This window comes from Argiope bruennichi, chromosome 2 (genome assembly GCF_947563725.1).
Source record: "Argiope bruennichi chromosome 2, qqArgBrue1.1, whole genome shotgun sequence".
Classification (NCBI taxonomy): Eukaryota; Metazoa; Arthropoda; class Arachnida; order Araneae; family Araneidae; genus Argiope; species Argiope bruennichi.
In genome coordinates, this window is record NC_079152.1 from 66,464,385 (window position 1) to 66,477,419 (window position 13,035).

General features: G+C 27.2%; 1 protein-coding gene across 2 annotated transcripts in view; it reads left to right on the forward strand.

The window, feature by feature from the left end:
• LOC129961816 (agrin-like) overlaps window positions 1–13,035 on the forward strand; it is a 675,765-nt gene that overhangs the window by 602,776 nt on the left and 59,954 nt on the right. For both annotated transcript variants that reach the window (XM_056075396.1, XM_056075397.1), the window contains one exon: window positions 720–884. In XM_056075396.1, coding sequence (XP_055931371.1) covers window positions 720–884 — 165 coding nt within the window. The remainder of the gene's footprint in view (window positions 1–719; window positions 885–13,035) is intronic.

A 13,035-nucleotide genomic window follows, 5' to 3' on the forward strand; every position in this document is an offset into this window, starting at 1 on the left:
GGAAATATTTGAAAATAAAATATACGAAACAAGAAGGGATAATATTTTCGAAAATAAAATCATTGAATTGTAGCATTATCGTATTAATAGATATATTTGGATTAAACTTTGCATTATTTACTCAACACTAATGGAGTGAGATTATTTTTCTCCCTTTCACGAAACAGAAATATTTAACTATAAACTACTAAAATAAAAAATATCAATGGCAATTGTACATTTTAATTCTAAACCCTTAAAATATGAGGGGGAAATGAAACTGAATGAAAGTAACTATAATAATAAAATATAATTCAGTTTATATTTTGGTTTCGTTTCAATGAGAAACATAAATGTTATTTTTAGAAAGTATGGTCCCCAGTGGCCTAGTGTTCAGTCACGGTATCAGGACCGCAATTTTCCTTGCCTGAGACCCGATTCCACCAAAGAACGAATATATAAGTGGATTTAGTGCATGCTAAATTCGTCGGCGACAAATTTCCTTCCGTTGATGTAGCGCGGACGCTTGAAGAGGGAAGCGCCAACCCAGGTGTCGTCCTCGCACTCTGATTAAGGTTAAAAACTACAAGATCCGTAACAAAATAGCCCTAGTGTTACTTTAAAATGTGATGTTAACGTAAATAAGCCGAATAAAGCATTAAGTATAAGTATTATGTATAACTGTTGTAAATATTTTACACAAATTTTAAAAATATGTGTATGATTTTTTTCTTCTTCAGCACCACATTTAGTTCCTACACCAGGACCAGTAAGGAGATCAACGGTCCAGAGAACAGCTGCAGCAGATCATTCTGAGACGAAATCGACTCGGGACATCACTCTTAGCAGATCCGAAACTTATCAATTAACGACAAGACCGACAGTAGCTACACCTGTTACACTAGGTATGCAAACACCAGCAAAAATTATTTTTTCTTTACTTTTCCAATGTTTCTGTTTAATGTTCATTATGATGAAAGTTATGTATTAATTGCTTATAAACAGGAAAACACATTTTTTAAATCATTTCATTTACGTTGTTTATCCTAATGATATCCATATTAATGAAATCGCATTTCTACTTAATATTATTATTTACTCCTTTCCCTTTCTACTTGCCAATCTTCAAAATACAAGCTTTTTGCCAAAAAATATAATCCTTATTATATTAATAAGAATAATTTAAAATGGGCAGAACTTTTGTAAAAATAAATTTAATACACTAATTTAATTTGTATTTTCGGAGCTTTAAATACAAAATGATTAATGTATTTTTCATATTATTTTAATATCTCGCGCTAAATATAATTATAATGTACAAAATAGAACTAACATTTTCACTCAAACATTTGACAGGTTCCTACAACAATTAAATATGTAATTATCATTAGAACAGCTGTTGAAAATTGTCATTAGAATAGCACTGAAATTCCACTAAATGTCCTTGAGGTCAAATAGTTCATTTGGAGAATAATGGAATTGTTAATTGCATTTTAAGAAGTGGTGGTAATGGAAGTTTAGGTAGTGTGAGAGCTAAAAGAATATAGCGTTTTCTAAGAATCTCTACTTGAAAGAGACATCGCATATTATAAAGAAAAAAAAATATATAGTTTATTAAAGGGGAATCGCTTTAATCAAATTACCAAAAAGAAAAATAAATAATAAGATATAATAATAGATAATAATAAATAATAAAAAGATAATAAAAGATAATAAAGATAAGACAATAATAAAATAATAAAGATAAGATAATAATAATAAAAGAAAAATAAATAATTTATAATAAAAATTATCACTTCTTAAAATTTTTATTAATATCTGAAAATATTCGTGAAAAAAATAAGCTTCAATTTCCAAGAGTTAGAGATGCAGATTACTCTTGTTTTCCTTTTCGGAGTAATGTCAGTAATCGTAATCTGCTGAATCGTATTAGATAATTATCCATCAAGGAAGAACCAGTTGAGAAAAAAACAATGTGCCAGGATAAAACTGAAGACAATAAACCTGAAAGTGTTCTTCCATTAATTTCCTTATTACATATTATTTTCTTGAATACACTGGCCATGCTCATTTTTTTTTTCTTTCTTACATTAAGTTGAAAGACTTAGCTTTCGGTTGCTCTTCTAGTATATGATTTCCAACAATGTTTTCGGAATTCAAGGCACATGTAGTACGCATTCGCTGGCATATGTCGAAAATTCATTCAATATCAGTCAATACCATTCATTTTTCTGTGTTTTGAGGTTAAATTAGAGCTTTGTTTCAAAATAAAGATGATGTCAAATCTAATGATAAATTTAAAAAGAAATTCGGATTAATTAAATCGTTAAAGTTTTGCAATAAAAATAAAAGCTGAAAATTTGTTTGATAAAAATTTGTAGCCCTCTTAATCCAAGCAAACTTTCTTAAAATGCTCTAAGTTCTATATTTTCCACTCCTACTGATAGAGCACTTATTAGTCATTTTTTTTATGGATAAAGTATATTTGTTGAGGACTTAACTGGAGTTTTAATGCTTGACGGTTGAAAAGTACAGTAGAGCATGTTGACTGTGAAGTGTTTGATTGTTTTTAAACAAATTTATTACAAAATTGCTAACTGCCAAAATTCTCCAAAGTGTTTAATTTGCCAAATTCAATAACTGCTGTACAAATAAGTGCTGCAAAAAAATGCCTTTGAATTTAAATACTTTAAAAAAATTGATCTGTCATCTGAGTATACCGTTTACATATGTTAGATTTCGATATTCCGATGTTTATTATGTCGTATTTATTTGTCAGTGTGATTAGAATGGATTTTTCGTTATACAGCTAGTGACAGTTATTGAATTGAATAATAAAAATACAATGCTGATATAGCTCGCATTTGTCGATGACTCAGTATAAAGATGCTACTTTATTTTAATATTAAGTTTAAGACATATTTTAGCAACAGAAAAGAAATGTTAAATATTATTGTTGTGGAAACCTTGAGGAGCAATTCATTGTAAAAGAATTGTAATTTTGATTTTTTAAAAATAAAAATCAATCTTTCCGAATTTAATATATAATTCCTTCCTTCCTTAATCTACCTTCCTTTATTTTAATTTTTTTAAAAAGATCTGTCACCAAAAAAGTTCTGTCATCTGTTAATGCTTAAGAAAGATTATGATTTTTCAGAAATCAGATAGTTAAAAATAAATTAATCTTAAAAAGGGTGTTTCTCTTATTTAATTTAATTAGAATAATGCAAAATCAAATATTTTTGAGAAGTTCTTCAAATGATTGGGTATAAATAAATATGGAAGAAAATATTATTTTCAACATAATTGCTTTAATTTTACTGTTTGTAATTTAATTATGCATTTATATATTGCATACTTAATAAAAGAAATTAAAGAATCAAATAGAATTCAAAAATTAGTCCCTAAAAGTCAATGAATGAGTTTTGGAGGGAAAATGGCTAACACTGGAAGTCTCAAACCCACAAAAGGCTACCTCACTCTACCCGTATGCATTTGGGAAAATCTGAATGATCGAACACCACGAATTATGATCATGTCCTAAGGACCATTACTGGTAACGGTACAGCCCCTCAGGTAGGAAACAATTCCCATCGTCGGTGGGGGCTTGTTAACCCACATCATTTCTGTACACACCAGGGCAGTTGACAGTTGAAAAGTAAATAGAATTATGTAATGATTCTTTTCTTTAGCCTTTCTCCTTATAAATTTCTTGAATTGTTTTAATTGCTTATTCATTTTCAACAAAATAAGTAGTACCAAAACTTATTAAACATCATTCTTTAGAATACTTCCTTTTTGTTGCTGCTGATTTCAGTAGAGTTTCCATAGCTGATTTACGTACAAGGCCTGAAATGACGCTTTAATGCTTTTCAGTATATGATGATCCACTCAGAGTGTTGTTCGGTATTTGCTTAAATTCTTGATTTTTCGTCTCATTTTATGGTTAATTTAATATCGAAATGATTTTGATTTCAGGCTCTTTTATTTTCTTAGCGAAATCCAAGTCGTTCGATCTTTAAATCAAGAGAATAACGGAAGTGCCTAGAATGATGTTAAAAGATCGCTTTTTTTTCTCTTTTACAAAACTGAAATTTTGAATACCTGTATCTTTTAGAAATATTTGGTGAAGAATAATTCTTCATTTCAAATTTCAAAAATATCGCAATTAAACATCACAAAAAATGCAACAATTTTAAAACTTTCTGTAAATTTATTATGTTTGGTACACTTTTTCAAGTAATTTGGCATTAAAACAACATACTTCAAACTATATTTCTGAAATTCGAATCATGAATGTTAGAAAATATTTTTGACTGATAGCTAATACATACACCACATGATGAAATAATGAATCATAAGAGATTTATTAGTAACAAAACTAAATTACTCCAGTTTTTTTTTTCTATTTGGGATGTGATGATTAAAAGGGGAAAGCAATAGGTGTCTAAATCATCTCAAAATTTCATATGTTTTTATTCTTTGACGAACCTCTATTAGTTAATAAAAAATTAGAATAATAATTCAAAAAAGCAAAATGCTCGTTTAATACAATAAATTGAAAGAGAAGGATTCAGGTTAATGATTCAAAAGAGTACATATACCAGGGATAATATGCTACAAAAATATTTGCTTTTATTTAACCCTATTAATACTGAGAGGCACCAAACGTCCTTTCAACGAAACTGCGACCGGTGCCCAAAAATCCTGGATACCATTGTAATATACCCCTTCACCCGCTCGTTCAGTGAGATTGATAGAATTTGCTCCTCAGTTATGCTTACCCAGATGATTTTAGAAAATAAGGAACTTTTGTGATAATTCTCAAAAGACAACTAAGCATACGCTTAATATATATTAGCTAAGAGGGTGCTTTTTTATATATCGATCGCTTAAAAATATAGACTATGATTACAATTTCCGAGCTCAGGTAGGGAATTTTTCTTTTCTCTGAGAGAGAAACCGGAGCTTTCAAGTATTCCGCAGTATCTGAACTCAAATATTATTAGGACTAAGAAAGTTGAAAAAGTATCGATACAGCAAAATATTAATCTGGTATTCATACAGTCATTTTATTGTTTGAATAAATTTTTCTTTAATTTTAAATCGTGTAAATCAGTGGAGATATACGGAATAAGTCCACGATGAAGGAAACCACTGATAGACCCATGCATCGAATTTGTAGATTTTCGATAGGTCTACAGTTTCTCCTTCATAATATTCCTACCAATTTACAGCAAAAATGATAAATGTTTATTTGCTGAGACAATGTTTTGTTTACGAAAACAAAGGACGTTCATTAGGTTAAGTGATGACACACAAAATTGTTTTCTCATTGCCATAGGAATGCATCATTCAAACACTCACTCTTCATTAACATTTACAATATTCTGATCTAAAATGAGTACATACACTCAAAATAAGTGAAATCGGAGAAGAGGCTTATACGAAACCCTTGTAGTAATAATAGAATGCAGTGTGGTTCCCTCAAGAGAAATGATTAGACGAAAGATAAACCTTCCAATGGTGGATTACGATTAAATGTTAGAGTAAATTTGTTGTGTTTTAGATCTTTTCTTCCATTCGGAGCCTCATAAAGACAAGCTGAGTCATAATATAAAATATTATAATGGAACCCTCATCCAGTTCTCAAATGACTCTTTATCTGAAGGATTTTGTCTCTCCTTCCCCCTTGTCTCTCAGAAGATTTGCTCCTATTCAACAATTTAATTCTTCTAATGAAGGATGTAAATCTATTTATTTTCCTAATTAATTATTATTTGTTTATTCTTTGAGTACTTTTACAACTATTCTTTAACGATGAAGATTTAATGGCTCATCATGTGTTTCATATGGAACAATTATATTTTAAAGTACTCGCGCAAGGTGATAAAAGATTCAGTCATTAATTGATTGAATTTCTATTTTATTTCATATTGCCTATAAATATGTAATTGATAAATTTGATAATCTTTTTAACTTATCATATTAATGCTTAATACAGACAAGATATCAGAATTATAACATTGAACCTATGAGCTATAAAACCTTACACTTAGTATGTACAGTAGTCAACAACAACAACAAAAAATAGAGCACCTTTGTTACTTTGCCATTCATCATTGCTACACAAATTTGATACCGATGAAAATGACTAGAAAGCATAAGTTTGTTGAGATAAATAAACAGATTAGTCGAAATAATTAACATGCTTAATTAATTACTATCACTGAAGTTTCACATTACGGCTATCGAGTTTTTAACTGAATCGATTATATTTGAAATTTTTTTTTCAAAAGTGTAATTCGAGATACTATAGCTTGATAATGTGCTTGGCTCAATTTGTTTGTATTTATTTATCTTGATTATTTCAGCCGTTGCATAACAAGAAGAATGTCCATCATTCAATCATTCTTACAGTAACTAACAGTAGCAAACTTCATAAATCTTCTATCCGATAAACAGTTGTTTCTGCTTGAGAATATAAGCTCAAGCTTTTAACAAAAACCTATAATTTTTTGGTTTAAATGTCTTTAGGGTATTCGCATTTTCTCAATCAGCGAATTTTTAAGGAAAAAAATGATTTACACAACGCATTTCATTAGTCATAATATTTAAAATGTTAATTTCTTAGGGTGAGGTCAACTAAAAGAAGACAAAATGATAAATCAATTTTAAAAGGAATGGAAATTCTTCAATACTTAAATAAAAAGAAAAAGTTATTTTTATTTTGAAAACAAAATCATACTCATATTAAGAATAAATATTGTGTTTTCTTCTCCAAAATTCCTAGGAATAAAAGCGAAAAACGTCTTATTTTTCTATTAAAAATTATTATTAATAAAAGATATTTACTTAATATACAATCCCCGGCGAGTTTGATGCTTTTTGGGCGGAGTTTTCAACAAATAAAATTAAGTATATCTAATAATACGAATTTTAAAACGAAATTTGCTATACATACATAAAAAAACCCTGTTTTTTCATTTGGAGTTATATGCTATGTCTGTTGGATTAAAAACTAGATTTTGGCCCACGATTAAAGTGGGCACCCTATGTATACATATATAGAGTGTCATTGAAGTTTTACAAGGAATCAGAGATATAATTTTGCGAATTGGTTGAAAACGTAAATAGAGGGATATTACATGAATTAATTTTCACTTAAATTGTATCTGCTGGGATCACTATCATAAAATACAGGAAGACTTAAAACCCCGAACTTAAAACCGAAGTAATATAGTGTGGGTATATACATGCTTACCAATGATACGTTGTCAAAAGGAAAATCAAATTAGGAGGCCTTTTTTTCTTTTCATGTACCAATGGGTCACAAAAAGACAAGAATGGAGAACAGAATGAGTTATACAAATATGGTTACTTCGCAACGTAACTATAATTTATAGCTTTGCAGCTGTATATAAAACGATTTTTTTCTCATTTAAATTCAGTTAGATTTACGTAGTCTAAGAATAAATTCTCAAATATCTCAAGCGATGCATTTCCCTGGAATTTCTGCAATATTATATATTTATGTATTAGGAAATAAAATTTTTTAGGCAAACACAATGAAGAAAAAATTATATTCACTATTTTATTTGGATCTATGCATTCGCATGTAAATAGAAAAAATAATCACACATAAAAAATAATGGAAAAAAAAATACCATGCTATTAGTTATTTTTAAAAGAAAAAAAACTGCCCTTGTTTCATTATTTATTAATATTCTAATTTTTTCTTCCGTTTTTTTCCCTTCTCTTTTCGCATCTTGAGCTTTCTGCATCATCCAAGCAGAAACTTGATACGATTTTTTTTCCTTTTTTTATTTCTTTGAACCTTCGAGATTCAAATAATTTCTGTACAGATCACCAGTGACGACAATTCAATTATTCACACTACAGTGACATTTGAACTGTTTATTTATGTGTATTCGATTATTCGAAAACCAGTTTCTCTTCCTTTGAAAAAAAAATTCTTTCCTCTGATTGAAAAAAAAAAGAGAATTCATAGTTTTATTTTATTATGAAGAAAAATAGTTACAAATAAGTCCTTTTTTTGCTTGCAACCTTAGATAATCTTCTTCATTTGTTGTAACTACTTGGTGCCATATGGTTTTCTTAATATTCACAATTAATGTTTTTTATTATTATTATTTTCCAATAATAAAAATAACAAAAAAATTTGCGAGCAACTTTTGAAAAAACATTTTATCAAAAAAAAAATTAATAAATATATAAAATAAACAGTATAACGTTTTTTTCCTGTCATAATTGGACAGTAATTTTCACCCATTTCCTTTTCTCAGAACTTGTCTGGAGAAATTAGAAGAAAAAGCATACAAACAGACATTATATACAGATTATTTTAAAGAAACAGCAAAATGAAGAAAAAAAAAGTAGGTTATACAAAGAACAAATATAGAATTCAGTACTAAAATTTTCCCTACATCTAAATATATTTTATCATGAAGAAATGTATTATAAATTTTGCTAATCTTAATTATGATAAATTTGGTTTTCTGGATTGAAAATTCAGTTTTAAGGAGAAATTCTAACGTGGAATCAAAAGATGAACCATATTTTCAAAGGATTTCAGGTTTGAAAATGTATTCATCTTAAGTAAATTTTACGCATTTCTCCAAGCGATTGTAATAATATACTCCAAACGATGAAATAAATTGTTGTTACCTTGAATTTAAAATATTTATGAATTTAAGATGCAATAGGCAATGCAATTCCTCTGATTAAATATTTATTGTGTTCTTATTTATAAGAAAGATGTTTTGAATAATTCATATAAATCATTAATATGCAAAATAGCTACATTCATTAAGACAGCTATTGAATATTTTGTCTTTTTTTAATATTTTTAGTGCATTAATTTTGATTTATCATATTCATCTTTCAATGAATTTGTTTTAGAAATTTTAGAATAGAAGATGAATTTAATTTATTTATGTTAAGCCAAGGTAAAAACATTGCTATTAAAAAAACTATTTATTTGATCTGGAGGAATATTGAAATGTTAAACTATATCAATATTATGCATATTTTGAAATTTTAAGTTCAATAACAAAATGTAAAAATCTTCCGTTTTCAAGGAATCGTAAACAATCTCTCAGAATAAGCATTTATATAAAACATAAAGCATGATTTCATCGATAACGCAGAGTATAAAACCTGGTATGTAAGTATTTGAATATCATTTTATTTGTATCAGGAGTTTGAATTTCAATATAGTTGTTAAAAATTTGGGTTAAATTCTTTTTTTTTTTTCTGTTCTACTTTAATTATCATCGTAAGACTTTTTCTATTTCATTTGAATAGCAAATTAAAAATTATTGAAGTAATACATTTTTCTTTGTCTAATTTTTTCATCCTTTATCTTTTAAGCCATTTAAATTTCTATTATTCTCACAGTTGATAATTTTAAATATAAATGAGAAAAACATTGTCCTGTGATGTTTTCAATTTATAAAATAGAAATAAGTAATTAAAAAGGAATGTGATGTAAAAAGTGTATGGAAATAAACTAAAACTCAGTTTTAAAAAGAATGATGTTAATAAAAATTATGACTAATCTTAATAATAATTAATCTTATTATTAAAATGATCTGATACAATAATTAAAATCAAAATAAATACTTACTCTTTTGTTTTTATCTGAATAGATTTTCTTTAAGAATTTGATCTATGATTGAAAGCCCACATTTCTTAAATAAACGAACTCATTCTCTGAATTAAAATTCTTTAAAAACTAGAATTTGTTTCCTTTGTCAGTCGCTTTAATATAAATATTTCAAGAATCTTGAACTTTAAGAAAGGCAGACAATTTATTTTCAAAATAATAAATTTTATTGAATACTGAGTTTGTAAAACTCTTCTATAAGAATGAATTCTTACAGAAATATAGGTACACAAAATTTGAGAAAACACACTGAAAGCGATGTACATCAAAATTCAGAGAATTATTAATAAATTTCTTTTAATAATTTGTATCGTATTTTATTTAAGAAAAAAATTAAATTTTGATGTTTGTAAATATAAAAAATATTTAATAAACTTTTTAAAAGTGCATCATTAATTTATACTATTTTTTTAATCATAATATAATGTTCGTTGATACGTTTGAGTAATTACTCTGAATATATGTCTCTGTGGTCCTGCGTTAAGTACTACAACAAAAACTTTAATGTAATGTGTTTTTAAAAACTCGCACAATATTACTTATTCAAAATTCTTTCCGTCATTCTGGTACAAAAAAAAGTAGTTCCTATTAAATTTCTTTTAGTTCGCGTATGTATACATTAAATTTCATATTCTGATAAATAATAACCTTCTTTTTATTACAGAAGATTTATATTGACAAAAGCAAAAACTACTATTCTTGAACAGAACAGTCTATAATTTTTTATTTAATACGTTTACGCAGTTGAATAGGCATTGGTTCTTGTGTAATCTTAAAGAATTCTAAAAGAATACTTACATTCTGCTTTTGTTGATGGATTATTATCTGCCTGGACGTTTCATTTTCAACATTCCTAAAATTTATGTTTATGTATCCCAATAATTGGTGCTTATTAGATAATTGGTCGAAGAAAACTTTCAATATTCTTAATTCAATTTTATGTCCTTTACTGAATCACATTTTTTGAGAGTTTGGAAATAATTTCGCCCATTAATTAGTCGCGCCCCTTTTCTTTATTTTGCATTCGTCATTATTTATTTCAATCATTAATTATTCAATTTGGAATTCCATTCCGTTTTAATCATTAAAATATATAAATTTAGATCTAAAGAAATTCATCGCAATAAATATGTATATGATAAATATTCAAATAATACATATGCATGTCTGAAAAAGACAAAAACATTTTCATTTTTAGATCATTATTTTAATTGCTCATTCTTAAATAAGAATTCCGTAATATTCCACATTTCAACTAGCATTTAATGGTTTTTTTCCAATGACAGTTATGTAATTTAATATTATTAGTGTAAGGAAAATGGAAAAGATTATTTGAAGTATAATTTTGAATTTAAATTTTTAATTTAGATTCACTGATTTGAAAATTATAATTGTTAATTTTCAATATTTATTTGCTAAATTATTTCCTTATTGATGTCAAAATTATGATTTTAAAGTAATTAATAAAATAAAATTTAATTCAATAATTATCAATTTTCATATATAAGTGGTGAAAAAGCATTAGAACTTTTCCAAGAGTGATACCTGCATTTCGAAACGACTTTCAGAAGATTTTTTTTTCCTTAAACGATAATATTCTAACCAGCAGTTTAAAAAACTTGATTTTAGTATCTAATAAAAACGGTAAATGACAAAGTTAATATTATAATCTTTTTATGGAGTTATTAGCATATTTTTCATGAAAAACAATAAATCATTTGTGCCTCTAAAGGGCCTAAAATATGTGCCGGTAAACGTGTATTAATACCAAATGTAGGAAAAATTTTCTTGCACATAAATGTCACCCAAAAGAAAATAAATAAAGATTTAATCAAATGGCAAATAGCAAAATTAATGTAGCATTAAAAAATGAAAAAAAAATCTTAACTAAATTTTTATTTGTTACTTATGGGTTTTATGCTGAATCTTTATTTTAACAGAATCGAAGAGACAGAAGAAAATCACTAAATTTCAAAAATCAATACCACAATTAAATTGAATTAAATTTAGTAATGCTGAATACACTTTTGAAATTCATGGTAATTTTTTTACATTAAATGCATGCTTAAAGAATACGCTTAATTTTTTCATATTAAATTTTTAAAAAAAATTAAAAATGAGGTTTTGCATGTGCAGTATACATAGCTACATAATCTTTGTAATCATGTTATCAATTTAAAATGCAAACGTTTCATTCATATGCAGAAGATGAAATTAAATACGTCAAGCGTTTGCTAAGCCTTTCAAAGAATTACAAATGAACGTATAATTTTTTATCAATAATTTCCTTGCTTAAATTTGATCTCCCATTTTGCTGCATTAAATGCAAACATAAAAGGTACACTTAAATTTTTTACGACGTACACTTAATTAATTTTTAAGGTACACTTTTAAAATAAAGAAACATAATTTTTTTAACGAGATTCCGCATGTGCAGTATGCATAGTTACATAATCTTTGTAATCATATTGTCAATTTAAAATGTAAACATTTCATTCATATGCAGCAGATGAAATTAAATACGTTAATTGTTTGCTAGGCCTTTCAAAGAATTACAAATGAACGTATAGTTTCCTATTAATGATAACCCGGTTTAAATTTGATCTCTCAAGTGCCACGAAAGTGAGAGCGGGACTTTTCTTTTGTTTCTGCCATCATTTAAATTTGCAATTCCACGCAACCGTTCATTTGGCCAAGATTAATGGACATCTCTTAGGAATTAAACATTTGTTTCAAAGATGTCGGACAGCAGGCATTCATATCAGCCGAAAGGTTATCGTTGAAGCGATTTAATATCCATTAGCGTTTTATCATTTCCGAATTCATTGGAATACTTCTCTTGCTTGAAACGTGTCCAAACATATAACAATACATTCCGGTTCGGAGGTTTAATTGATGCAAATTTGATTAATGCTGCAGTTTATAAATTATTTGCAATGCCAGTTTTCCACAATGCATCAGTTTGTTGAGTTTTATATCGGTACTCTCTCTTTTTATCTGAAATGTATTATAAAAATTTAAATATGTTTAACCCTTTCGCTGTCCTCTCCTATTCACGAAAATTTCTGGTTTTTTTTTTCTCTGTTTTTAGCTACATTAGAACAAACAAAGATAAAAACTGAAACAAGTAAACATTTACAAAGCGTTTTAAACGTTTAAAAGTTTTAAAATGTAATAGAACGCTTGAAACGCGTAACGGCCGCTCTGCAGAAGTTTGATTTGAACGCGTTAGATGCATCACGGATGACAAAGAGATTAAACTTAATTTTTAAAATAAACAAAAGTTATGAATTAATAAGTTCAAAGTTAAAATAAGTGAATTATCACTCTTATTTAAAAACAAAAATTGTGATAGTTGAAGTAAAAGT